This window comes from Archocentrus centrarchus, unplaced genomic scaffold, assembly GCF_007364275.1.
Source record: "Archocentrus centrarchus isolate MPI-CPG fArcCen1 unplaced genomic scaffold, fArcCen1 scaffold_42_ctg1, whole genome shotgun sequence".
Taxonomy (NCBI): Eukaryota; Metazoa; Chordata; class Actinopteri; order Cichliformes; family Cichlidae; genus Archocentrus; species Archocentrus centrarchus.
In genome coordinates this window covers 115,858-130,323 of record NW_022060268.1, presented here as the reverse complement: position 1 = coordinate 130,323, position 14,466 = coordinate 115,858, and the positions used below count along the sequence as shown (strand labels likewise).

Sequence of the window (14,466 nt, the reverse complement as noted above, 5' to 3'; positions counted from 1 at the left end):
GGCTTCAGCACAGTGGGAACAAGAGTGAGCAGGATGGAAATAATGAGCCAACCAGTGACCAGCAGAGGAACTGAACCAGCTGATGCTCAGCCAGCTGCAATTTCAAATTTATTTATTTAGTAGGGACAAGGATGAAGATTATGGAAATCCAGGTGAGTTTCTTCTGATCACCTGAGGCGTCATTACTGTGTGACCTTTACCCTCAGCACTCCTCACTCCTCCCACCTGCTGCACAAAGTCACTGAGTATAATCCAGCTGATTCCTCCTCCTGTGAAGGGAGAGGCAGCAAACACAGAGCAGCAGCTGCAGGAAGAGGCGGAGCAACACCTGAAATACCTGAAGTTCAGCTTATTTTCCAGAAGTGAAAGTGAAAGTGTGAGAGAGCAGCAGCAGCAGAGCTGCAGTCGAGTCCTGTTTGTCTCTAAAAGAAGATTCACAGAGTCCATCAGGGTCCTCTCAGCAACAGTGGTGAGTGCAGCTGATCACATTTCCTGTTTCCACACAAATCTGCAGTTCACTCTGTTCATTTCATGCTGATCATCACAGTCACACTGTTCAATAGGAATCTGCTCATGTAGCCACAGATCCTCTGCAGAAACATGGAGCTGCTGTTTGAAGCAGTCTCACTGCAGCACTGCTCAGGACTTTGGACTGAACCTCTGTGCTGTGGACTTCAGGCTGACTCCACACTTCCTGCTCTGATCGCTGTTTATTCATCACTTCCTGCTCTGATCGCTGCTCATACATTACTCTGTGCTCTCACAGGGCTTCTGTTCCTTAAGCTGTTTCACAATAAAATCAAAGCAGAAGGAGGATTTTATTGTGAAGCAGTGAGAGGAAATACAATGTGTTTGTGACTGTTAGCGGAGCTTTGTTAGCAGATCTGTTCTTCAGTATAAATCAGTGGTTCTCACACTTTGTGGCAGCCTCACATCCCACCATGTTTATCCTGAACAATATAAACAGGAAGTTAAATAAAGGCTGCAGAAGCAGCAAACTTCATCCATAAACTTTCATAACTACTGATCAAATTCATGGTCCCAGATGATACTGGGTGAGAGGCAGGGTCCACCCTGGATGGGTCACTACAGTCTACTGCAAGGCTCATACTGCACTTATATTATACATGGCTGTAATATAACTGTATAATATTCTCATATTTTGCAGATACATCATAATATGATGAAGTAATGTGACATGTATGAGGATGTTTCAGCTAAATGTTGATGTGGACTTCAGTGTTTGACCAGCATTTTTAAAGAGGTTGAAAAAACTTTAAAAAACTAGTTACTAAATTTGTAAAATTGTGCCACCTCATTAAATTTAATTTCCACAGTGGCAACAATAAAAACTATGAAACAAACTTCACAATAAAAGAATAATGACCATGATGGAATAACCCTGGAGGGGGGTGCAGGGTTTGTCTGATTGTTTACAATATTACAGCAAAGATACCAGAAGCTGCACAGACCGAGGATGTTCAAGTTTATACCACAGATGCAGCTCCTAAACATCTTGGATGAGTTTGAATCTTGGTGACCTTTGACCTCAAAGTATATAAGATAAGCTTTATCTGTCACATGCACAGATATACACAGTAAAAAACACAGTGAAATGTATTTTTGTACCTGAACTTTAACCTGAAGTTTAAATCCAGTGTGTTTCTCTTCTTCCTCCCTCAGAGTGCAGACATGTCTGCTGCCAGCAATCTGCGATCTGAAGATCAGTTTCTGTGCTCCATCTGTCTGGATGTGTTCACTGATCCAGTCAGCACACCATGTGGACACAACTTCTGCAAGACCTGCATCACTCAGCACTGGGACATCAATCAGAGGTCTCAGTGTCCCATGTGCAAAGAGACTTTCTCCACTAGACCTCAGCTGAGGATCAACACCTTCATCTCTGAGATGGTTGCTCAGTTCAGACGTGAAGCTCAGCAGAAAGCCAGCAGCAGCAGCTCAGAGCAACAAGCTGCCAAACCAGGAGAGGTTCCCTGTGACGTCTGCACTGGAACCAAACTGAAGGCCCTGAAGTCCTGCCTGGTGTGTCTGACCTCCTACTGTCAGACTCACCTGGAGCCTCATCTGACCAAGAAAGGTCTGAAAAGACATCAGCTGGTGGAGCCTGAGGAGAACCTGGAAGGAAGGATGTGCATGAAGCACGATAAACCTCTGGAGCTGTTCTGTAAGACCGACCAGACATGTGTCTGCATGCTCTGCCCTGTTTTAGACCACAAGAACCATGAGTTTGTTCCTCTGAGAGAAGAATATGAAGGAAAGAAGGCAGAGCTGGGGAAGACAGAGGCTGAAATTCAGCAGATGATCCAGAAGAGACGACTGAAGATTCAGCAGATCAGAGAGTCAGTGAAGATGAGCAAAGATGCTGCAGACAGAGAGGAAGCAGAAGGTGTTCAGGTCTTCACTGCTCTGATGGAGTCTGTTGAGAGAGGCCTGAAGGAGCTCATGAAGGAGGTCAAAGACAAACAGGAAGCAACAGAGAAACAGGCTGAAGGTCTCATCAAAGATCTGGAACAGGAAGTCTCTGAGCTGATGAAGAGAAGCTCTGAGGTGGAGCAGCTCTCACGCTCTGAAGACCACCTCCACCTCCTCCAAAGCTTCTCCTCCCTCAAAGCTGCTCCACCCACCAAGGACTGGACAGAGGTCAGCATCCATCCACCATCATATGAGGGGACTGTGGTGAGAGCTGTGGCTCAGCTGGAGGACACACTCAGGAAAGACATGAAGAAGCTGCTTGCTGAGGCTGAGCTGAGGAGGGTCCAGCAGTATGCAGTGGATGTGACTCTTGATCCTGATACAGCACATCCTAAACTCATCCTGTCTGATGATGGAAAACAAGTGAATCATGGTGATGTGAAGAAGAAACTTCCAGACAACTCAGAGAGATTTTCTAACTGTGTTATGGTTTTAGGAAAGCAGAGTTTCTCTTCAGGCAGATTTTACTTTGAGGTTCAGGTTAAAGGAAAGACTGAGTGGGATTTAGGAGTGGCCAGAGAGTCCATCAACAGGAAGGGAATAATCACACTGAGACCTCAGAATGGATTCTGGACTGTAGCACTGAGAAATGAAAATGAGTACAAAGCTTTTGATGATCCACGCGTCAGTCTCTGTCTTCAGCCTGGTCCTGAGAAGGTGGGGGTGTTTGTGGATTATGAGGAGGGTCTGGTCTCCTTCTATGATGTAGATGCTGCAGCTCTGATCTACTCCTTTACTGGCTGCTCCTTCACTCACAAACTCCACCCATTCTTCAGTCCCTGTCTGAATGATGGTGGTAGAAACTCTGCTCCTCTGATCATCTGTCCTGTCAATCAAACTGAGTCGATCAGCGACTGATTTTATTTGATGAACTGATTGATTTTTCTTGAAGGGACCAAATGAACATATTCAGTGTGAATCCTCTACAGTTTCCATGTTTCCTCTAGAATCGGATTATCGTGGACTCTGATTCACACTTTGATTTGATTCTCCTGGAATTTGATGCAAACAGAAGAAAAGTTGAATCAGGAAATTTTCCCACTAATCGAGACTCGAGCTGAAGACAAAATCTCAGAGAATAAATGTCAAAAAGCTTCATTTCACAATAAAGTTTGTTAAATGCTGTCAGTGAAACAGAAACGTGTGTCATTGTTATACGGGGGGGGGGGGGGGGGGTATGTTCACTCAAAACTGATCAGACGGGAAAATATTCAAAGAAATCTGTAAATATTCATCATCCATCTTCTTCTTCTCCAGCTGATGGTCCCTCAGATACCAGCTGATGGTCCCTCAGATACCAGCTGATCTCTTTAGTGTGCCCACTGTGGAAATAAGGTCATTGTTATGATTGCTTTTTAATGCATGTCCTGTATCACGCTCTTCAGTTTTAGATGTTTTAATCTGTGATTTGTGCTGGAATGAAATCAAATGAATCACACTCACACCTGTTGTTGTCTCCTTCCTGTCTCCCTGATGATCTCCTCTGCCTGTTGTACTGGTTCTCCTCCATGAGTGTTGAAGCAATAATTAAACACATTTAAAGCTCACAGAGATTTCCTCACAGTCACACACGTGTGAGAAATCAGCTGCTGCACAGGACACAGTAACAGGGGTTCTTGCAGCACTTTAATGACACACACAGATACACAGAACAATACAGCAGAATTTGGCTACACACAGAAACAATCAGAGGAACAAATGAATCCAGAGGCAGAACCAGCAAATAATGAAAGTACTGACACAAGAATATTAAGAGTTTACTGAACTTCCTGGGCAAACATTGAAGTCCTCATCAACATTTAGCTGAAACATCCTCAGAGCTCAGCCTGGGTGGGGGTCATAGCTGACACTCAGTGCTGCCAACTTTTTAGAACCCATAGAGACTTTTTTCCCCAAAAAGCAAACAGTGAAAAAATTTAGCAATTACTTTCAGTGACATTGGCAACTTTGAGAGACTCTTTTAGATCGCTCAGAAAGCTGAAATCCTGCACCGACGTCCTGTTCTGTGTACATACGGCGCTCCCGGTTTATACTCAGTGACTTTGTGCAGCAGGTGGGAGGAGTGAGGAGTGCTGTGAGGGTAAAGGTCACACAGTAACATCTCTGAATACCAACCATAGACTGCAGCACTAACTGTGAAGTACAATCAACACCAAACATGCACTGATGGTGAGAGCTGCAGGAAAAGGTCCATAAACATTGAAGTGTGTCTCCTTCCTTTACATACTCCATATTTTATACTGGTTACTAATTTTGAATTACTAAATCCTACTTTTTGTTCCAGGACCATTGCTGAAACTGACCAATCACACTTTGTGACATCATGTGATGCTCTGTGACTGAGTGAAAAGACTGGAAAAAGTTCTAAATGCTGAAGCTAAAGCTGATCTGAGACCAGTAGAACTGCTGCTGCTGGTTTACACAGAGTGGGTGAGTCTGGGAGTGCTGGGAGTTCACAGGTGGGAGGAGTCGGCCCGTAAGTGGGTTTGACATGTGAGAAACTTGTCTTTATGGTTTGTGCTTTAAAGCAAACTGTGCTAACACGTGGTTTTCATCTGAGAGCCGATTTTAACCCCAACCTTCAGCTGACCTGAATCTAACTGAGTAGCTCTGCTGTGTAAACCTGCCCAAACTGGAACATGATGGCAAAACAAGTGGCACAGCAAGCCCCGCCCCCAGCAGACTTTTTAGTGTCGTACCTGTCTCCATCATTCTGACACTCTGGGTGCAGAGGTGGTTACAGGTGTCTGTGTGACAGGTTTGCAGTGAGACACACCTGCAGCACTCCTCAGTGCAGATCTGTTAGTTTAACTGAGCTGCTGCTTTTGTGTCTGTGGAGACATTTGCCTACAGAGATGTTATGGAGAGGGGTTTGTAACCTGTGCCGTCCATTCAACCTATGATACACCATCACACTGATGATCACTAAACCACATTTAGTCTTTACACTGTGACTCTTGGAGTGGGTGTAAAGTTCAGCTGGTTGCAGTTTTTTCAGTCCTGAAATTTTCACGTGGATATTTCTTTATTTTTTAAGTGATCAAGGCTCAAAAATGCTGAAAAAATAATGAGGCATTTCATCCCACCTCCACCATCACAGGCCTGTAACTCTGAAAATGTTCATTGTATTAAGGTAACATTTCTGAAAAGCTTCAATAAATATACTGAAGTTCTTTGAAATGTAAAACGTATCAGCTCCTTCTGAGGGATGGTTAGAAGCCCGTCTTCACTCTCATCCAAATACCAGAGAAACTGAAACTTGCTTCAAAAACATAAACAGTGCCAACATGTGACCCACTTTTTATATGAATATTGAACTATGTGAGTGATTTAAACTGAATTTCTGTTATTACTGCAGCCCCCTGCAGTACCTTCATGGCCCACCAGGGGACCACGGCCCACCCTTTGGGAACCACTGAACTAGAGGCTATCAGCTGAAAGAGGTGTGAAAAGTGGTTCTGATGTCCAGACGTTTACTTCCTGTTTGCGTTTAGTCCTTGAAGGTTACACAGCATCCTGACCTCAGCCTTCCTTGAACTACACCGAATCTGACTGATGTTTGCGTCCTGAGTTCAAAGGTCACTCCTGGGATTCTTACATGACAAAGTGTGTTTAGTCTTTGCAGGTTAGTCGTGCTCTGCCTGCTGTCTGCAGCTCTGCTGCAGCTCTGTAACGTCTTCCTGCTGTAAGCTCTGCAGCAGCTTTAGGGTGGAGGACAGGTGGGGTCAGTGTTGTTTGAAGCTGCATCTTCTTCCATGAGCTGTTTAATTCTAATGAGATGAGCAGGCGTGACAGTGGAAGGATTGCACCTGTTGGCTCGCTGTCAGTAAACTTTGTAATTAAGCTGATGTATTTGCTGTGACAGACAAATTAGCGTGTGTGTGAGCTGACAGACTCGTGTTTTGTTCGTGCTGACAGAGTACTGTCTGCGCGTCACCGTGGCTCCCAGCATGCTCTCTGCTTCACACCGAAGCTGATTGTGGGCTGTCAGCTCCGCTCGTGTCTCTTTCTGCACGTCTCCCTCTCTCGCCGAGCTGTCACAGCCACTAATGTCTCTTTCTCTGACAGCAACACCCCTCCTCCTCTTCTTCGCTGCTTGTCCCCGACTCACATTCACATTCAATAAAGCTCCTCTTCATCAGCCCAACAATCAATAAAATCACTCAGTCCTGACAAATTCATTTGTGGGTAAATGGTGTGCAGTCCTGGGCCTGAGAGGCGTCAGCGTGGACTCCTCAGTAACCAGGTCTCTCTGGAGTTTTTGACATTCAAACTTCAGCAGCACAAATAAGTCAGATAAATATTCAACGCTCTAAGAGCTGCTCATTATAAAGAGCTGCTTCTGTCAGGGCAGCATATGATGATTGAACAGCCTCTCACTGACACGATGTGGTGATCAATCACCAAACAGGAAGCATGTAAAAAGTAACCATTAATGACGTGTGGCTTATAAAGAATGAGCTTTGATGTGTCCTCCAAACTACCCGGGGCATTTGGCATTCACGCTGGGATCTCAGGCTGCTGGTTATTTTGTCCATGTTGGACTGCATCTACATAATAATGTTAGCTGGAAGCAGAGCGGTGGCAGTGAGGGGACAGCAGAGACTCCACCTATATTTCTATTATTAGCTTCACTAAGAAGTGTCCTCTGCCTGGCAGTGGGATGGTCTGCAGCAGAGGATGAGGTGATTAGCACAAAAAATTAGCCCTTCCAAATCTGAGGCCATCACTCCCATGGGGGGGGGGGGGGGTTGTCCACTCTGGGTTAGGGCTGAGCATGAAGCTGAAGCTGTCAGGTTACTCACTGATCTACATTCCTGCATTCAGTCACAGAGAGCAGCTGAAAGATCACAGATAAAAGCAGCAGAAAGAAGCAGATGTGAAGGGTGTCAGGACTCATCCATGGAGCGGTTATTTAACAGGAGCTGTGCTTCTGCTCCACATGGATGGGAGCCAGTTAAGGTGGTTTGGGCAGCTGAGTAAGATGACTCCCAGGTGAGATGTTTTGGGCATGATCCCGAAGAAGACTCACAACAGGCTAATGAGATTGTGCCTCTCAGCTAGGAGAAGATGACATGATAACGGGTGTGGGCAACTCTGCTTAGGCTGCGCCGTACCTCCAATCCAGACATGCACATGTACAAGGTATGTCATGGTCCTGGGCTGGTGGCCCAGTGTTTTTTGTTATATTTTGTATTGGTCCTCAGTTTGTTGTTTCCAGTTCCTTGTGTTTCCATGTGTCAGGTCTGCGTCCTTGTTCCCTCGTCTGACTTCCTGTTTTATTTTGATAGTCATTTGGTCTCTGTCTGTCATGTTCAGTTTTGTGTCCCCTGGTCTCGTCTGGGTAATCAGGGTCACCTGTGTTCCCACCTGTTTCCTCTTCCCTCATCAGTCCTCCTGTGTGTTAAAGTCCAGTGTTTTTAGTGCCTGTTGTCACATTGTGCCACACCATATCCGCACAGCTCAGACGATACACACATTTAAATCTCTATTAAAAACACATTTCTTTTCCTTGGCATTTGGCTGCAGTGCTACCTCCTTTTAGATGATTGTTTTATGGTATTTTTATGGTACTTGTTTTAAACGTTTTAATTTTTAATTTTCTTATGTTATTTATTGTTCTTAATGTTTTTATTTATTTATTTTTATTTTATTATTTTATTTATTTATTTATATATTTTTATTTTTATTTAGTATAGTCCTTGGGGTTACAGATCTTGTACAGCACTTTGGTCAACGTCGTTGTTTTAAATGTGCTTTATAAATAAACTTGACTTGACTTGACTTGACTTGTGGTCGTAGATTTCCTGTTGTGTGGATGTGTCCTGTTTTTGCCTTGTTTCTGGTACTCTTGTCACATTTGTTTTTGTTCTGAGTTTTTGCCAGTGATCCTGTCCAGTCCAGCTTTTTGTTTGCCCTTCAGCCAATAAAGCTGAGTTTCAAGTTTTACCTCTGTTTGTCGTATCCTGCATTGGGGTCCCACTTCCTGCCTGCCACACAGCCGATTCATGACAAGGAAACCAATGGATGCAATTATTAGCACAGTACATCAATCAAACACTACAGTCAAGACCTTCCTAAACCATATTTGCTGCATGAAGGGCTCTTCATCCTGCTGGAAAAGGCACTGATGAGCTTTTAAGTCTGCATATCTTTGTCATCACAGAGCCTGAGCTAGAAAAAAAGCTGCGTTAATGAGTTTAATATGTGCATTGAAGGACATATCCTGGTCAAAAATGACTCCAAGATTTCTCACAGTGTTACTGGAGGCCAAAGTAATGCCATCCAGAGTAAGTATCTGGTTAGACACCATGTTTCTAAGATTTGTGGGGCCGAGAACAAGAACTTCAGTTTGATCTGAATTTAGAAGCAGGAAATTAGAGGTCATCCAGGCCTTAATGTCTTTAAGACATTCCTGCAGTTTAATTAATTGATGTGCGTCATCTGGCTTCATTGATAGGTAAAGCTGAGTATCATCTGCATAACAATGAAAATTGATGCAGTGCTTTCTAATAATACTGCCTAAGGGAAGCATGTATAATGTAAATAGAATTGGTCCTAGCACAGAACCCTGTGGAACTCCATAATTAACCTTAGTGTGTGAAGAAGACTCCCCATTTACATGAACAAAGAATTAATTAGTGGAAGGACTTCAGGTTTCACTGACTTATTACTGAACTCTGATTAAAATGTGCTCCTTTCATTTTTTTTAACAGTGTATTTCATTCCTGGTCAACTTCATTTGATTTATTAATACATTTCTGGTCTGCAACACGTTCCAGAACAAATAACTATTTAGTAATTATCCCACACCAAAAACAGTGATTTTTCAGAAGCAATCAGAGTTCCACAATTTCTGCATAACAAACATCTCTTAGTCACATATTGATGAGAATAAATGAGAAACACAATTATTTAGACCACAGTAGTCTCAAGCTTTATCTATATGGCACCTTAGACAAGGGATATTTAGAGAAGAGGAGATTTATATAAGAAAAATAAAGGGATGTACATGATGAAGTAAAATAAGAAATAATAACATCAGACAATAAAAGCTGATTAAAACCCGCTGAAAGCCAAACAGAATACATTTAATTAAACCTGTCTGAAGAAACCTTTGACCTTAAACTTTATAGAAATAGTTCTGAGGTTTGTGAGAACAGGATACATTTGCTAAAGTGTTCTCCAAACTTTATGGGCTGATTGTGTTACCATATACCTGGACTGTCTGTGCTGAAACATGTCTCGACATCAGCTTCTAAATCCTGCAGAGATTAGATTGGATTAGATGGGAGCAGGGAGAAATAATGAATGCAATCAGGAGGAGCTCAAACTGTCAGCCATGTTCATCTGATTCACACTGAACTATGCAAACCAGAGATCAGTGTTAATCCCATTAACCCCAGTGTTACAGTGAGGGCTCATTAAAAGGGAACACTGGGAACCTTTTTAGACACAGACTGTACAAGAGGATAAAATAAGATCCCCCCAACAATTTCTTCAAAACCCACAAATAACCCTGGACATTACTGTTACATTTTAATTCCAGCTACAATAACGGATATTCATAGATAACCATTTGTTCCACTAGGAGAAGCTACAATGTAAACAGCTACACCAAACATACACTCTATATCCTGTATCTTGTCAGAAGCTGTATATGCTGTACACTGAGTTCCTGAAGGCTCTGAATGTTGTAGGACTGTCTTGATTGACATGCCTCTGCAACATCGTGTGTAAATCTGGGGCGGTGCCACTGGATTGGCAGACTAGGGTGGTGGTTCCCATCTACAAGAATGGGGACCGGAGGGTGTGCTCCAAATATTGGGTGATCACACTCCTCAGCCTCCCAGTTAGGTCTATGCCGGGGTGCTGGAAAGGAGGGTCTGTCCATTAGTCAAACCTCAGATTCAAGAGGAACAATGTGGTTTTCATCCTGGTCACAGATCGTTGGACCAGCTCCTCTTGAGGATATTTGATTGTGTGTGGGAGTTTGCCCATCCAGTCTATATGTGTTCTGTGGACTTGGCGAAGGCATTCACAGGAGTATGGGGTGTCTGGCCATTTGTTGTGGGCCATCACCAAAAACAGGGATTTTCAGAAATGATCAAAGTTCCACAATTTCTGCACAACAAACATCTCTTAGTTACACATTAATGAGAATAAATGAGAAACACAGTTACTGTAGAAATACCACAGAGCTTGGTCCGCATTGCCAGCAATAAGTTAGGCTCTGCAACATTGGACTCTGGCATGAGTGGTGAAATGATCTGCTCCACCATCATCAACCACTCCAACCTCCTAACACAGATTTCTTTGAAGACTTTTTAAAAGTGGAAAATATTATTTTTATTATTGTTTAGAACTGGATATCAATCAGTACATAAAAGAGAAAACTAATCAAAAGTATAATAAATACTGTGAAATTTATGTTGAAGAACACACACACACACACACACACACACACACACACACACACACACACACACACACACACACAGACACACACATACACACACACACACACACAAACTGTGTCCAGAACCAGAACTCAGTCGATGAAAGGTTGTGACTATTTGTCTTTGTGGGCTCTCAATCATCCAGGTCATGGTAGTCTTTGGAGCTTGAAGAAGGCAACTGGACAAAACTCAGCTGTACTTCTGCACCTAAAGGTCAATGGTCACTCTTTGAGGATGCCAATGTACACATTCTGGACTGAGAAGACAGATGGTTTGAAAGAGGAGTAAAAGAAGCCTCTATGTCCACTGTGAACGACCATCACTGAACAGAGGAGGTGGATTATAACACCAGCTGTGAGCTACTTAGGGTGCAGTCTTGAGAACCCTTCCCAGGAGCCTCAAGCCCCACTCACACTCTACTTCAGGTGACCACAAGTGGTTCATTGATAGAATGGGGCAAGGTGTCACAGTGGTTTCACCCAAAACCACTGAATGTAATAATCCACGCCTTTGGTTCATGTGAGGATGCACATGAGCCAAAGTGGGTCAACGACCAAGGGGACAACCCCCCCCACTAGGGTTTAAAATCCAATCTTTGGTTTTAGAACTGAAGAAGCCTCTTGGATTAAAGGTGAAACTTCAAAAACCTAACCCACTCTCTTTACTCGTTGGCACATTTCCATCTCTATCATAGCTTAATGATCTTCTAGCTGTCGATTCAGGAAACCCTGCTTTGTGAGTGCTTTTAGATTTAAAAGCAGCTTTTGACACCATCAACCATTCAACTCTTCCGTCTCGTATTGAACAGTGTGTGGGCATTGGAGACATAGCGCGTGATTGGTTTAAGTCCTGTCTGAGTGACAGCAGTTTCTCCTTCTGTAGCCTCTCTTTCCTGTGGTGTGCCACAAGGTTCTATTTTGGGCCCATTACTGTTCTCTTTATATAATCTATCACTGGGATCAATTTTTAGGAAGTATAACCTGTCCTTTCATTGTTTTGCTGATGACATTCAGATTTATTTTCCTTTGGAATTGAATGCTCCCGATTCATTGCAGATTTTGTTAAACTGCCTTAATGACCTAAAGAATTAGTTAAGCATCAATTTCCTTCATCTTATTGAAAACAAAACAGAGATTGTTATGTTTAGTTGTACTGAACAGATGAAGGACTCTGCAGCCTCTCTTGGACACTGTTAGGATGACCGCAGCGGCTGAATTAAAATGAGGCAGAGGTGACGTGCTGACCCACAGGTGTTTTATTCACCAACATTTATACCACAAAAACATAACAAAACCTTTAAAAAAAAACCCAAACCGTACAGCACAACGGTGAGCAGGATTCCAACAACCATCTGATCTTAACTGGCAGCCTTTTATAGACTGCTGCTAATTCACCACTTGAGCCTAACCATTCTCTGGGGTACACAAAAAACTACACTAACAAACTAAACACACAACTTAACTAATTAACTTTATTAACATTGAAACCATACTACAAAAAACAAAAACGACCCACCATGCAAAATATGCAAATTAAATTTGTAATTGCTTATTCAATCCCCTTTTCAATTCCTTGGTATAACCTGGAACCTTTAAAAGGCTCTCAGGAACCTGGGGACCCTTTTGGCCGGAACACCTTTTGGAGAGAGCACAGGTAAGCAATCTCAATTTAAATGTTTACCATTTAAATGTCTGTAATGAAGACCTTCATTACAGACACCTTGGGTTATGCATCAATAAATCTGTTAAAAATCTTTAACTTTGATAGGCAGATTAGTTCTGTGGTGAAAACTATGTGTTTCCAGTTGAGATTGTTGGCTAAAGTGAAGCCTTCTTATAATGACTTTGAAAGAGTCATACATACTCTTATCATGTCAGGACTGGATTATTGTAATTCTTAATCCAGTCAAGATGGCGGCGCGCACAGACGCAGCGGCTCACGGCTCTTCCTTTCGGTGCTCTTTTTTGTACTTTTTGTATTTCATATTTGTTAGTTTTTGTTAGTTTTGGTGCATTTGTCTCTGCAAACAACTGCTACACACGCCAGGATCTTGTGGACATTGGCTACCGGCACAAGATATCAGTATCGAGTGATTTTCACTACACTCATAGCATCCCAGACAACATAGCGAGACCGCCGGGGGCTCCGTGGATTGTTATCGGGTCTGGAAGGCGCCGCCGACGGCGGAGGGAGAGGAAGCAGAAGCGGGGCTGCAGGTCCGGCTTTATGCTGAAGCTGAAATGCCAACCACACAGGCCTCCTCTGCCGAGCCTGTATCTCTCCAACGCCAGATCCATGGTAAATAAAACGGACAACCTAGAGTTAGAGCTGGCTGGAAATCGCTATGTTCGTGACTGCTGTGTAATGATTATCACCGAGACCTGGCTAAACCCCCACATTCCCGATGCTAGCGTGCAGCTAGCAGGTCGCACTCTGCTACGCGGAGATCGGACCAAGGACTCCGGTAAGAGCAGGGGAGGGGGTCTCTGTATTTACGTGCATGAGGACTGGTGTAACAACGGAACAATCATAGACAAACATTGTTCCACAGACCTCGAGTACATGTCTGTAAGATGTCGGCCCTTTTTTCTACCCAGAGAGCTAACAGTAGTGATCGTCACAGCTGTGTATATAGCTCCCGATGCTAACGTTAGCATGGCGCTCTCTCTCCTGCTGAACGCCATTAACGAACAGCAGCGGGTCCACCCTGACGGTGTTCTTATTATCGCGGGAGACTTTAACAAGGCCAACTTAAAGACTGTACTCCCGAAATTCCACCAACATGTCAAATGTTCTACAAGAGGGGAGAACACTCTTGACCATGTTTACTCCAACATTAAGCACGCTTACAGAGCCAAACCCCTCCCCCACCTCGGCCAGTCCGACCATCTTTCCCTGCTGCTCACCCCAGCATACACCCCCCTCAGATGGAGAGCCAGGCCTACTGTAAAAACCATTACAACCTGGCCCGAAAACACACTCTCTGACCTACAGGACTGCTTTGCATACACAGACTGGGACTTATTCGAACACGAGGACCTAGAAACATTCACAGGGACGGTACTGGACTACATTAAGTTCTGTATCGGAAATGTGACTGTTAGCAAAAACATCCGGGTTTTCCCTAACCAGAAACCCTGGATGAACAGCCAGGTCCGTTCACTCCTCAAAACCCGTGATGCTGCCTTCAGGTCAGGCGACAGAGCTCTGTACAGTGCTGCTCGAGCTGACCTGAAAAGAGGAATTAAAAAAGCCAAAACGGACTACAGGAGGAGAATAGAGTCCCATCTGTCCAGCAATAACACACGGGAGGTGTGGCAGGGCATTCAGAACATCACAAACTTCAGAGGCTGTGATGTGACTGCAGGAGACCTGAGTGTGTCACTAGCAGAGGAACTTAACTGTTTCTTTGCTCGCTTTGAGATGCCTCAGGACCACCCATCTGCTCCAGTCCTGCCCCCCCCACCAGGCTGCACCCCACTCACTGTCCAGGAGCATGAGGTACGGCGCGTGC

General features: G+C 43.9%; 1 protein-coding gene across 1 annotated transcript; it reads left to right on the top strand.

Moving 5' to 3' along the window:
* The first annotated feature begins 361 nt into the window (after positions 1-361).
* On the top strand, positions 362-3,619 carry LOC115777056 (E3 ubiquitin-protein ligase TRIM21-like). The gene is made up of 2 exons (XM_030724876.1): positions 362-469; positions 1,684-3,619. The coding sequence occupies exon 2, from the start codon at positions 1,693-1,695 to the stop codon at positions 3,349-3,351; it is 1,659 nt and encodes a 552-aa protein (XP_030580736.1). The 5' UTR covers positions 362-469; positions 1,684-1,692; the 3' UTR covers positions 3,352-3,619.
* The last annotated feature ends 10,847 nt before the right edge of the window (positions 3,620-14,466 follow it).

Bases quoted from the DNA above. Each gene is read 5' to 3' on its own strand.
- LOC115777056 (XM_030724876.1), top strand. From the start codon at position 1,693: ATGTCTGCTGCCAGCAATCTGCGATCTGAAGATCAGTTTCTGTGCTCC.